Source organism: Vicugna pacos, chromosome 4 (assembly GCF_048564905.1).
Source record: "Vicugna pacos chromosome 4, VicPac4, whole genome shotgun sequence".
Classification (NCBI taxonomy): Eukaryota; Metazoa; Chordata; class Mammalia; order Artiodactyla; family Camelidae; genus Vicugna; species Vicugna pacos.
Genome location: NC_132990.1, coordinates 7,104,504 through 7,118,794, shown reverse-complemented (window position 1 = coordinate 7,118,794; position 14,291 = coordinate 7,104,504). Strand labels below are relative to the sequence as shown.

Below are 14,291 nucleotides of genomic sequence, written 5' to 3'. Positions count from 1 at the left end.
CCGGCCTCAGTTCCCTAGCCTGTAAAAGGGGTATAATCACATCCATCTCCAGGACTGGTGGCAGGACTGCTGTCATCACTAGATGTTGTCCCCACAAGCCTGCTTCTCTGACACATTTTCGTCTTTATTTCAGTCGAGGGAGCTGTAAATCCTGGGGAAGTTACACCTTTTGTGTTACGGCAACACCCAGACCTCTCTGTCCTCCTCCAGTGTCTACAGGCACCAAAGAGGACTTTCCAGAGAGATCGGCATCGGTAGCTGCGCGCAGCTGCTGGAAGGTTCAGGGACTGAACAGCTGGAGTAATGGGTCAGTTGCTGAGAGAACAGCTCGGGGAGAGTGTGGCGCTGTGATTAGAAATGGCATCACATGGTTTGCACGGGTTGGGTGATTTTGACCACCTCTAGCCTCATGTATACACATGCATGGGTGATAGAGAAGATGGTGGTGGCTTTTGTACGTTGTCTCATCAGTTCTAACATGCAAGAAAGAAAGGAAGCTGCTTTCAGTTGGTTTCTAGCTGCTTATTGGAGAAATAGTTTTCCCGTGTTCCCATGTTTTAGGCTGCTTCCCTAATCAAAAATGATGCCTTCCCAAAACTATAGTATAATACATTCAAATACACTCACCTGGATGGGATGAAATGCCTCTGTGCGCTCAGGCTGCGTGTGTGTGTGTGTGTGTGTGTGTGTGTGTGTGTGTGTGTGAGTGTGCGTGTGTGTGTGTGTGTAAATTGATTCTTTCACTTTCAGCCCCTTCAGCTTCTCCCTAGCTCTTCTTCCCCGCTTCCAGAAGGAGAAGGCACCTCATCCTCCTTTGGCCCCTTGTGAGCGTGAAGCCATTGAAAACCTCCTTCGCTTGATTTCAGAGTCCACTGAACTCTGGGAAGGAGAGGTTTTCCATGCCAAGCGTCAGGTTCTCAGGTACAAGGGTGTGCAGAGAACAGCAGTCTGTCTTCTCTTTCTGGAAGGGAGCCCAGCCCTTACACTGCCATGAATGTGTCCCCAAATGTCATTGGAACTGCCTTATAAAGACAGAGGTCTACAATTATCCATCCATGTTTTTTATTCATTTAAAAGCCATACGCTGAGTACCAACATGGCCAGGCCCTATGCTCGGTTAGCTGGGAGATAAAGAGAAAAACATGGTCTTTGCTTTAAAGGAGATTAGCATTTTTCCTCTTAGAATTCTCCTGAACTCCCTTCCAGTGAGAGTAAGAGAGAGAAGGCCTTTTTCAAGCAGTAACAGCTATTTATTGAGTCTTTCTAAGCATTTTAACTGTTTTTAACTTGCATAAACTATCAACTATTACTACCGTCACCCCCATTTTACAGTTGAAGGAACTGAGTCACACAGCTAGTGAGTGACAGAGCCAAGGTTCAAACCCACAGCTCCCACCTGCAAAACCCATAGTTTTAACCACATCAATTCTTCCTCTTGACTGGTGGCTGGTTAAAAAACAAAAAACAAAAACAGAAGGAAAGCAGCATCCTATGGGATTCTGGAGCCAGCAGAGTGTGGCTAATCACCCACACTGGGAGCCCACGGCCATCAGAGTCCCACTGAGCCCACTCCCCGCTCCCCAGGTCAGGGCACTGGTGAGCCCCCCCTCCCTCTGGAAGAGGTGAAATATGTTTTTATTTCCAAAAGCTGCAGGGTAGCCTGTGGAGTGAAGCACAGGGCTGTTGTCAACTCTGTTTATGCTCCTCCTAAGAACTTGTGGAGAAGACTCCACTTGCCTGCCCTCTTTTTACAGCAGGACTTTTGCTCAAGAAAAGCATCCAAAGGGTTCTTCTGTTAAAAGCCTTGCTCAAACACCCAGAACCAAGCAAGGGAAACGGCTGGTTAAAAAAGTGCCCCCTCCCCCCGCAGGGGCTGGTGTAGAGGGCAGAGGGCCCGAGGGCGCCGTCCTCCTGGCGCTGCAGTGTGTAGGGCTGGAGGACGGGGGCTTTACATGGAGGTGGCCCTGTGCACTGGCTTCTAACCTTTCCTCGCCCCGGAGTCTCTGCAACAGACAGATCCCTGGAGGAATCCGAGTTTCTGGGGCTAAAATAAGCCTATGGCCAATCAACCACTTATTTCCCCCTTGGAGCTAACTCTCTGGTGGTGTCTCCCGGGCCTGCGTTCTCTGGATGTTTCAGGATTTCCCATCATTTTTGTGCATCCCTAGGTGCCTCTCTTGGTGTCGAGGTCACCTAAGAGCTTTGTCTCCTGTGATGAGTGAAAATGCTGTCACTTTCCTCTGCCTGCGTAGTGCTCGCAGGGTTGGGCTTTGAGAAATCTTTAGTGAGCTGGACAGGCCGGCCCTGAGAGCCCTGTCACAGGCCAACCACAAAAAGAAACGCACAAAGGATGGCTTGTGCTTTCATATCACCACTCCAACTCTTTTTTTATCTTTAATTTTTAAAATTTTTAAAAAATTTTATTTATCTGTTTTTGGTGGGGGCAGGTAATTAGGTTTATTTATTTATTTTAATAGCGGTACTGAGGATCACACCCAGGATCTCCTACGTGCTAGGCAAGCATATTACCACTGAGCTATACCCCCACCTCCAATTCTTTTTTCAAGAAAACTGTGTTCGTAAAGCCTTTCTTTGGCTTTCCGACGAAAGCCCACAAAGCACCGTCCGAGCAGACTCTCCTTTTCCCCTCCCGTCCCTTATGTGCTCATGAGGAAGGTGCAGGCAGTACTCCCCGCGTTCCAGATGAGGAGACAGGCCCAGAGACGTTCTGTGGCCTACCTGAGGTCCCAGACGGCGTGTTAGATGGAGATCAGATTCTGTTCTGGTAACCCAGAGCCTTGGCCTCTGCACTGCAGAACTTCTTACTCCAGTGAGAGAGTTTGAAGAGCTGGAGAGAGCCCCGAGGCTCTTCCCTCCCTGAAGCACATGCCAGTGTTAAGATGCCTTAAGTTGTCACACAGCTAGGAAAAGGCTGGGTGTGTAAGATGGGAGAAAAAGATGATATAAAATACCATACTCCGCCCCATCCGCCCCACTCCCCGCCCCATAGTGTAGGGATTAAAACTTGCCCCAGTAAAAGAATAAATGTGTTGTGATTCAAAAGAGCTCTCCTGTGGCCAGTGCTCTTGAGCTGGCAGCCGGGGGCAGGGGTGGCCGAAGGAAATGGTATTCTTCCCTGGAAATGAATGCCCCAGGTGAGGATGCCCTGGGAGTCTGCCGAGTTGGGCTTGGGGAAAATGAGGGCAGCTTGCAGCCATGGCGGGCCACAAAGCAGGCGGAGTTGGGGAGACCAGGGCTGCCTGGCTCTGGGGCTGGTGGGGAGGGGTGGGCTCCCGCTGGGGTGCAGTGAGCTGTGGCTCCAGGAGAGCCAAACTCTCCCCAGTCTTTTATTTTGATTTTGGGGTTTTTAAATTTGTTTTGTTGTTGTTGTTGTTTTTGCTTCAGCCGCCAACTGCTTTTCCGGGTCCTGGGATCCAGCCAGTGCCTGACCCCAGCTTAGCTTCAGAGCCCTAAAATGTAAACCTGTCTGTGTCCCACCTGGCCTCGGGGATTCTAGCCTTTCTGGGAAATGAAGCCCAGGTGCTCTTTGGGCTTTAGAGGTAACACTGTGGGTGGAACATCTTTCCCTCCTCTTTTGCTAAGTCAGGCAGCATCTTTCCGCACCAGCAGCTGCTGCAGGGCAAAGCGCCCCTGGCGACAAAGAACCAAGGCTCCAGCAGCACCCTCTGTGCCCCCCCCCCAGGGCACACGGACCTGACGCCGTGCTGATGGCCGAAGGCAACCCTCCGACAGAGCTGACGCAGTCGCAGATGCTGCACATCGCCCAGCAGATCGCCGCGGGCATGGTCTACCTGGCGTCCCAGCACTTCGTGCACCGAGACCTGGCCACTCGGAACTGCCTTGTCGGCGAGAACCTCCTGGTGAAAATCGGGGACTTCGGCATGTCCCGGGACGTGTACAGCACCGACTACTACCGGGTGAGTGGCTGCGCCCCAGGCCCTCCTTCCCGGGGGGCCCTCATTAAATTAATTTGCCAAGGCTGCCACAGCAAAATACCGCAGACTCGGTGGCTTAAACAACCGAAAGCTATTTTCTCACAGTCCTGGAGGCTAGAAGTCCAAGGTCAAGGTGACCTTGGTTGGTTTCTTCCAAGGCTTCTCTTCTGGGGTTGCAGTCAGCGCGTTCTCACGACGGTCCTCACGTGGTCTTTTCTCTGTGCGCGTCCATCCCTGAGGTCTCTGTGTGTGTCTAGATTTCCTCTTTTTATAAGGACACCAGTTAGACTGGTTTAGAGCCTACATGGCAGCCTCATTTTAGCTTAATTACTCTTTAAAGGCCCTATCTTCAAATACAGCTGTATTCTGGCATACTAGGGGTTAAGGCTTCTACCTGTAGATTTAGGGGGACACAGTTCAGCCCGCATCACCGTCCCACTCTTTCCATGGCTCTCCAGAGCCACGTGTGATATGTCCAAGAGAAAAGTTCTCAGCGTGAGAGTTTTGCAAGGGGCACCCAGGGCCTGGGGGACATTCCTGCAGGGCATGAGGTTAAAGGAGTTTGAGGTTTGGATTTGATCCTGTGAAATTATGCCTGGAGCCTTTGTTTGAAGCTTGACCTAAGCTGAACTTGTTCCTGTAAATGAAAATGCACCAAGACCTTGGAAGTTCCCACCCAGAACCATCTCGGTTGAAAGCAGATTGGCTGGTGGCCATCCTGGTGCGATGGGAGAGGTTCAGTCCTACCTGCCCCTCCAGAGTCCCATCTAGCCCGCCTGGGGCTCCACCGCACTAAGGGCTGGAGTTACAGACAATCATCCCGGTTCACGGAGTACCTGGAACTGGCCCCGTTGGCATCCTCGATTTATTAACTGAGATCTCAGAACCGGGGTATGAGAGCAGAGGGACATTTCTGGAAACCTGGAGGTCATGCTGTTGAAGCGGAAGGTTTGGGGTGGTGTTCTACCACCGCAAACCCTCCATTTTGTTTTCTTGTTGTTTTGCTTGATTTTTAAGGGGAGAAGGATATAGGAAGGAAGAGAAAGAAATGTTCTAGAAATAAATAGCCTAAGAGGATACAACATACAGCTCGACTAACTTTCACAGCAGAGCAGGGCTGGTGGGGGGCATATCTGTCCTCACTTTGCTCTGCCCTTCATGGTGTGTCCCTGAGGGGGAGCCTCCCGCAGCCGCGCGCCCCTCCGGCGCCTCGGCACTTCAGCGGGGCTTACTGCTCCACAGTTAGTCTAAGACGAGGAACCCATTCCCTCGCTGCGTATTCTTCTGTAGCTTGTTCTGTGGGGTTTCTTCCTCTGTCGCCTTAATAAGCATTGTCCACATTTTGTGTATCAAGAAAGGGTGGAGACGCAGTTGAAAAGGGTTTTCTTGGGTGTATTTGCAGGAAACGTGGGCGTCATCATAACATCAAGTGTTCAAAACAGAGATGCAGATTACCTGTCTGAATCTAGGGATGAGTATTTTGTTCTAGATATGTCGAACATGGTGGGGGGGGGTCACCTACTCATGGCTGCATCTCCTCTGTTAGCGCTGCCTCCTTGGTAGGAAGTCGGGGTGGGGGCGTCTCCCTGTCTCCGGAGTCAAAGGTACACATGGGTTCTTCCCTAAGAAAATCTTTGCTAATCTTGATGAGTATTGAAGGAAGAAACATGTGGCTCAAGCAACAGATCTCCCTTTCTTTCTCCTTTCAGTGAGTTAATAAAATTTTTAGAGTGCTTGGCACAAAATAATAAGCACTCAATAAATGTGTTCAACCTTATCATTAGCCAAATCAATAAAGTTATGCTTCATTCTCACAGCTGGGACTGAACAGGTGGAACTTAATGTCCTTTTCTGCAATCTCTAGAAAAACAATTCAGAGGAAAAAGACTGAAAAGCTCAATAATAGGAAGATAAATCACCCAATTATAAAATAGGCAAAGGATTTACATTTCTTTTGGTGTCCCCAGAGAAAACATACAAATGGCCAAAAAGCACGAGAAATGATGCTCTCCATCGTTAGTCATTAGGGAAATGTAAATAAAACCACAGTGAGGTGCCACTTCACATCCACTGGGCAAAACAGACAACAGCAAGTGTTAACAGGGAAGTGGAGAAACTGGAGCACCCATAAACTGCCAGTGGGAATGCAAAATGTTGCAGCTTCTTTGAAAGAAGTTTGGCAGTTCCTCAAAATGTTCAACACGGAGTCATCAGCAATTCTACTCTTAGGTCTATACCCAAGAGAATTGACATCATATGTTCACACACACACACACACAACCTTGAACGTGAATGAAATAGCAGCATTAGTCATAATAGCTAAAAAGTGGAATCAATTTAAGTGTCCATCAACTGGTGAACAGATAAACAAAATGCGGTCATGCACACCATGGACTATAATTCACAGTTACAAGGAATGAGGTCCTGAGTCAGGCTGCAGCGTGGATGAACCCTGAAAACATTATGGAAGGTGAAAGAAACCAAGCACAAAAGGTCACATACTACATGATTCCATTTCTATGGAATGTTCGGAACAGGCCAGTCCATACAGACAGAAATTAGGTTAGTGGTTGTCAGGAGCTGGGGGCCAGTGGAGAATGAGGAATATTGGATATGGAATCTCTTTGGGGGTGATGAAAATGTTCTAGAATTGTATGGTCTGATGGTTGTTTGGTATTATGTGCAAATATACTAAAAACCATTGAATGTATACTTTAAAAGTGTAAATATTATGGTATATGAATTATGTCTCAATACAAAAGCCTAAAAAAACACTAGCAAAACAATGACCACCATTGTGGATGTAAGAAGTTAACCTTGGTCGTTTAGGTATTACAGAAACGCTGTCATTTGTCACCTACCCTATGTTCTGATTTGTTAAAAAGAAAGTCCTCCACTTAGGTGACGTTTTCCTCAAGCATTTCCTTCTGAATTGATTGGAGGGAATAAGGCTTCCCCGTTCCTTGATTTGTTAAATATTCTTCATGAGCCTAGCCCAGTCATTAAGAAATGTGCTTCTGGGGGAGGATATAGCTCAGTGGTAGAGCCTGTGCTTAGCATGTGTGAGGTCCTGGGTTCAATCCCCAGTACCTCCACTTCAAAAATAAATAAGTAAGTAAACCCAATGTACACCCCCCCCAAAAAAAGTTAAGAAATGTGCTTCAGATGCCACATTGATGTAATGCCTCTGCCTGCCCCCTACTCCCGTGGTCAACACTCAGTTGCCGCTGCGGGGTTTGTGTGTTCACTTGGTCCATCCCACTGAGGAGGAGGAGGAAGAACCAGCCTTGCGCTGGCCTCTGTGACAGGTGGGCATGGGTGGGAGCCGGGAAAAAGGAACCTGACAATTGACAGTAGCCTGGGAAAACTAAGAAGTTATGTTTTATTTTGCCTTCTCTAAAATTTCAAGCTGGCGGTCCACTTTTTGGTTCCATGGAAGTATACATTGTCACAGAACTTATTTGTAGAATATTTTTGCTTATTCAAATGTCAAAAGTCTGTTGGTGGAGTCCATTCCGGTGAGTTTGTCAGATAGACAGGTGGCAGCTGGCGCTCTGTTCTGGCAGGTGACTTCAGCACATCTTGCAGTGGCTACTTCCCAGGACACTCTGACTTTCACATGAGTTACCCACCTGTTGGATTGTCCACAAGCTTAGTGTTGAACCTCTCCCCCTCAACATGGCGTCTCTTCATCTTCTCCATCATGGCAGCTGGGGAACGTGTTCTCTGTAAGCTGGGGTTTATCATTTGTGGACACATTTTCTTCATTATTCTTTTCCTGAATTCTCCAAAAGCCTGCATGCTCCAAGGTGGGGAGTCTCTGTAGCTGACGTGAGCAGTCATGGCCGATGTTAAATGGCCTTTCCGCCACAGTAATGGGGGAGGACTTTTGTGTTTGCCAAGGCTCTCTCATATGGAAGGATGCTGACTGGGCCTGGAGTCAACTAGACTGAGGAGTAACATGCCCCTTATCTTTAAGCAAGAACCAGTCCCACTGGCAGCCTGAGCCTTCTGCTCGTGGTGCCTTGGGAGCAGCCGTGTGGGGTGGCCCCAGCTCCGTGCAGTCATGGCAGGAGGGCCGGGCGGCAGCTGCTCCTCCATCAAGGGGAGCTGGCAGCCTCGGGAAACGGCTGCCTCAAGGCTTCCACCCTGTTGTAGCTGAGTTAATTATATCTTCCCAAAGAAGGAAGAAATCGGAACACTACATTTGCATGGAAACCAGCCTGATATGGCAGGTCCAAAATTACTCTAGCATTTATGTTCTCTGAATTGTTTTAATTAGCAGCTCCACAGTACCAGTCTTCTATTTCATCTTTATTCCTTCCCTCCACTGGCGAAGCCTGGCATTTAGGAAGCACCTGCACCAGATCTCTGCCACATTCCGCCTGTCAGAGACCTGGGATCTCATGCTGTTTGGCCATTACTATGCCATAGTGGATCCACTGAATTTTTTTTTTTAATGTGCACTGTGGTGGTTTTCGCCACTTGGGTCCAACATGCATTTAAAATGAATATGATCCGTAGGAGAGTCGAGAGCCCCAAACATCTGAAATCCTAGCTTCTAAGTCTTGTTCTTAAGGCTTTAGTTTTATGGTGGCATGGGGTAAGAAATCCCATTCTTCAATTCATCTTTCACTGAAGAAAGAAAAGGAAAGGAAGCAGATTAGGCAAATTGATGAATAGTGGACCTTTAAAGAAACAAATGACTATTTCTTGGCTAAGCAAGGCCATGGTCAGAATCCTAGTATTAAAATGATACAAACAACAGGTTCAGAAATTATCTTCAGGTGCTCAATACAGTTTACAAACTGTGGAGAGAAAAGAAGATGGTCTGTCCTAAAATAAGCTGATAAAACAAGTAGAAAAAAGAATGATTTTGAACTTCAGTATCTCATCCTTTGCGCTGCCCACCCTGGAGGAAGGAGGATAGTGAACTAGAAAATAAAGTTCTGAACCATGGAGGAAAGAAGAAGGCTTAGGTAATCTAAGAACTGGACAAGCACATCGGAAATATTCAATAGTTAACTTTCATACCTTTATCTTTAAAAAGAATGTGCTTATTTTTTAAGGAATATAATGTGAACATTTCTAGATAGGTAGGTAGGTAGATAGATAGATAGTTGAATAGGTCGGTTGAGCTTGGCTCATTCGACACGTTTTCAGTTGTGTAAAATGGCATGTCATCCCCTCTACAAAGAGCAGCAGTGCATCTGCCTGGTGATTGCCTGCTGATTCTTAAGAGATAATTTCGGTTTCACCTCCTCCGTGACATCCTCCAAGCAGAGTAAAGGCTCACAAATCTGTGACCCCTCCGTACTTCATATACAGAAGCATTACGGCGTAGAGCACCTTGCCTCTGGAAATCTGCTCATAGCTATGTCTTGTCACTGATACGAGAGCAGGGAGAGGACAAATCTGGTGCATCTTTGTATCTGTGCAAACTGGCAGACTGCACAGCACATACTAGGTGGGCTGAACAGGACGCATATAAGGAGCAGCCTTATGCACATGTCGATGAATATGGAAGCTACTTGGATTTGCAGATAGGCCTGGCTGTCAGTCTAGGAGCACTGACTTCAGGAAGTAAAACCAGAGATACAGGGACATCCTTATCTCACACAATTTATTTTCAGTGGAGAGCACAGAGCTAAAATGTCTTTGCATTAATACCATAGTAGAAATATTTCCTCTAATATACCTTGCCTAGAACCCTTAAAACCAGGCACAGCATTCATTTTGAGAGACAACACATATCCTTTTTCCAAAAAGAATATCCTGTATGTCACTAACTCTTCTGCATATACCATTTCGTTATCTTCCCCCTCAATATATACTCACACGGTGACTCCCAACTTTCACATGAACAATCACAGACCTCTCTGTTTGGGTTCTCTTGATTAAAGTGACCCCAGAAACACGAGGTTGCTTATTCTATGAAATCATCTTCAATGTATGCCTCATACAACACTTAGAGAGAGCTCAGTTCAGGGGAACCTGTCTGTCGGACAGAAATCAGAATATTGAGTTCAGACTAATTCTATATTAAAATAGATTTGCATAAGTTGTTTCAAGATTCTAAATTGGCTTAATTTGTATTCGAGCCTCCCTAAGAACCTTTTACGTAAACTTTGGAGTTGCGAGAGAGTGGACAAGTGTCCATTCATTCATTCCTTCGTTCATTCAACACACATTAACGAAGTAGTTGCTACATGCTAGATGTGGTACTAAATCAGAAAGGCAGAGTTTTTAGACTTGGAATAATGTGATAAATACTGTAATAAAAATATGCACTAGGAACCCTAAAGAGGAAGCCACCAGCCTACTTTGGGAATCAGAGCAGGGGTCACAGAGACATGACATTTAAGCTGGTGTTTGAGATATGGACCCAACATTGTCCTATTGTCAAGAAGGCCAGGGGCCAGGAGGGGAGGGAGGGATTCCTGGCATAGAACGTAGCAATATGAAGAGAGATGACAGTGTAAACATCATGATGTGTGGCCAGGGGATGGGGACTCCTTTGTGTCTATCTGAGGCTAAAAAAGTAGGCTATCTAGGCTATTACCAGATTTCCCGGCAGCCTGTTTGCCGTGCCAAAGACTTTGGACTTAGTCCTTTTGTCAGTGGGAAGCCACTGAGCATTTTATGCCAGAAAGTGACATGTCAGATGGCGTTCTGGCAGCTTATGGAAGATCTGCCCAGCAGATCCCCAGATCTCCAGTGCTGTGCATGTTTGATTGGCCTACAGCAGTGTCCCTCAGACTGTATCCATGAGCTGTCAGAGGGTGTCCACTAGTAAAAGAGATCTGTGATCACTGTGGAACTCCTCGGAGTCTTTAATCTGTCACTGGAATGCGTGGCCTTTAAAGAAGGGCTATAGAAAGTGGCCAAATCCCACACAGAAGAGCTGGCCAGGAGGTCCTTTGTCCGGGTCCACTTCCTAACAAGTAAAATCCGTCAGCAGGAGATGGGATAAATCCTCTTGTTTTTCCAGTCTTCTGAGTCTCATATTCCTGAAATCCAGAGCCCATCCACTTTGTACATAGAGGTACTACATGTGAAAATGAAGTGTGCCCTCAGGTGTGCAGGGTGGGAAGGCAGGCCAGAGCCCATAGACGTGGATGGGCCAGGAGGATTCTGATTCTGCAAAGTACTGAGAGATACCTTCAGCAGGTACTGTCTCCCCCTTTAAACCCATTTTTGAAGCAGTCAGCCTCAGCCTTCTTGTGCCTGTGACATTCCTTATCTTTGCATCACTGAGGCAGAGACCCTTAAAAAAGGAAGCTAGCCACACAGAGTCAGCTGGAGTATAGAGGAAAGAGCATCAAACTGCGGTCCTAAAGGAAAAGGTCCAAGTCTCTGTTACCCCTTCTTTGACTTTATGATTCTATCAGCTAGGAATGCAGTTAGCATGTAGCTGCCAGCAGTGGCCTAAGCAGAGAGGGAGTTGCTTTGGTTTGCATGACACGAAGTTCCCAGGGGGGCAGGTTCTGATTGGTGCAGAAGCTTTCCAGTGTCAGAGCAATGTATTGGCACTTGATATTTTCTTGGTTTTTTTCCTCACAACTGAAAGAAGATTGCAGCAACTCTAAACATGTCAAAACCGCAGCTGGAAGAGGAAGGGGGCAAGATGGCTGCAGAGAAAGATGATTCTTACTGGCACATCTTCCTCTCATCAGGAAGTAAATCTTTACCAGAGCATCTCCTCCCCAAAGACTCCTTCTTGTACCTCACTGGCCACACATGGGCCGGGACTGAGGACTGGCCTCACTTGCAGAGATCAGTGATTTTTCTGAAGACCTAGGCAAACTGTGATTCTACTACAGGTGAAAAGGAAGCAAAAGTGAATAGCTTTGGGGAGAGTGAGGAAAACTATGCCAACTCCCCTTTTGCACCATCATGGCCTCTGTTTCTTTATTCTCAGTGAGCTCCTGCCTTCAAAGGCTGTTGAGAACAATAAATCAAAGTGGCACCTAATCATGGATCAAAATGAAAGTGCTGGCATTTTTCAGGAGGAGATCTTTATTCTTCTGTATGTGATGCTTCTTTTTTCTCAAGCCGCTTTTAAGATTTTTTTGTTGAGTTCATTGGATTTCTTGAATTTGCGAGGTTTTAATTTTCATTAGTTTGAAAAAAACGTTGACCATTATTTGTTGAAATATGTCTTCTGTTCCTCCTACATACCTGCTAAGGACTCCAATTTCCCTTTTAGTAAGCTACTTGAAGCTGTGTCATGGCTCACTGAGCTCTTTTCATATTTTTGGAGTCTCTTTTCATTGTGTGTTTCATTTTGGATAGGTTCTGTTACTCTGTCTTCATCTTCCATAATCTTTTCTTGTGCAGTGTCTAGTTTTCCATTATTCCCTTCCCGTGTATTTTTCATCTCACATACTGAGGTCTTCATTCTTAAAATATGGCCTTTTTCTTATACCTTCCAACTTTTAAAACACATGGAATGACTTTATAATAAACATTTCAGTCTGTTTTTAGTTCTCTGATGTGTGCCAGTCCTGGATCAATTTCCACTGATTGATTTTTCACAGCGTCGTGGATCACATTTTCCTGCTGCTTTTGAATTGGAGCAGAAATTGTGAATTTTATCTTGCTGGATGCTAGATATTTTGCTTTCCTAAAAATATTTTTGAGCTTTATTCTGGAATGAGGCTATATTGCCTTGAAACAGTGTGATCCCTTTGTGCGCTACTGTTAACATTTATTGATTCCCCCTGCTGAGGTAAGATCTACTAGGTGCTATGCCTGGTTCCCCATGATTGAGGCTGTTTTCACTCTGCTTCATGGGAGCTGGCAGTACTCCTGGCCCTGCGTGAGCATTGGGTGCTAATCTTTCTAGATAGTTCTTCTCTAGCTATTGATATGCACGCACTGACCAACACTCAGCTGCATACTTGAGGGGCACCCTCTAGAGATCTTCGGAGTTCTCTCTGTGTGCAGCTCTCCTTTCTCTGATACTCTTTGTTTTATGCTCTAGTCACCTTGATCTCCACTGACTCTCAGCTCCATCTCCTCAACTTAGGGAACATGCTGGGCTCCCACCTGAAGCCCTCTGTCTCTTTCAAAGAATGAAGCTTGGCAGCCATAGGACTATGTTTGTTTCTCATCTCTCAGGAATCATTACTCCTCATTGTCTGTTATCTAGTGTCTTGAAAATAATTGTTTCATATATGTATATTTAAGCCATTTTTTGGTTGTTCCAGGTGAGAGGGTAAATTTCTTTCCGGTTACACTGCCTTTCCTGGAAGTAGAAGACAGTCACCATCTCTCTTGATGATTAATATGTCATTTACAAAATCTATCAGTGAACCACTTATAGTTGCAGTAAAGAAAACAAGTTCTCCCACCTCTTTAGAACAGCTACTTCCTGTGAAGTTTTTTTTTCTTTTTAATTAAATAACTTACATTTACATAATAGTTCTCCTACAATTAAAGTTTCCCTGCCTACACAAGATGATTACTTAAGTAAGAGAGTAGATTTTCTCCATCTCCAGTGAGTATTCAGTAAGAGGAAATTATCTTAGCTTCCCTGTTACCTCTGAGAGATTCCCCAGGCTCAAAATGTGAACCAGTTCAAAGAAGGCTTTGGAAAAAGATGTGTGGGCAGAATATTAATAATGCTTCACACTTTTCACATTTTCCCACAGTTTTTGTCCTCTGGTCAGGGACAGAACACCTTGGATGGATAAATGACTGAATTAGTCCAAGACGGTACTACATATATAATTTTTAGCCATGCCTCTTCAGTATGTAGTTTCTGAGTGAGAAATGTTCTGTTCCTTAAAGAAAGCCACAAATCTCCTGGGGAAAAGAGACATAAATGAATCACTCTGATGCTAGGCAGTATGATACATGTTGTGAAGAGTACAGGTAAATTGATTTTTATTAGAATGTGGGATGAAATCTGGAAAATTCTCTGGAAGAAACAAGATTTGGCCTGGATCTTAAAGGAAGAATAGCAGCTGAAGGTGTCACTGAAGTTACAATCAAGACCAGGTGACCCGGGGGAAGATACAGCTCAGTGGCAGAGCGCATGCCTAGCATGCAAAACGTCCTGGGCTCAATCCCCAGCGCCTCCATTAAATAAATAAAAACCTAATTACCTATCTCCCCCAACAGCAGTAACAACAAAGACCAGGTGACCTGATTACAGGTTCTTCTCGGGCAGACTGTACGTCTTCTAATATTCATCTCCATGAGGCCTCACACAGTGCGAGGCACTCACGAGGGTCTTGCTGGTGCTGATAATTGCCTAAAAGGAAGGTCTGAGAAGGACTGAATACTATTCTCCTTAGCGGTCTTTGGCAGTAAAGATGCTGTTTACCA

At 45.9% G+C, this 14,291-nt stretch overlaps 1 protein-coding gene across 1 annotated transcript in view; it reads left to right on the top strand.

Moving 5' to 3' along the window:
* The window catches only part of NTRK2 (neurotrophic receptor tyrosine kinase 2), a 326,277-nt gene that overhangs the window by 261,760 nt on the left and 50,226 nt on the right, over positions 1-14,291 (top strand). The window contains exon 18 of the mRNA XM_072959196.1: positions 3,704-3,938. Coding sequence (XP_072815297.1) covers positions 3,704-3,938 — 235 coding nt within the window. The remainder of the gene's footprint in view (positions 1-3,703; positions 3,939-14,291) is intronic.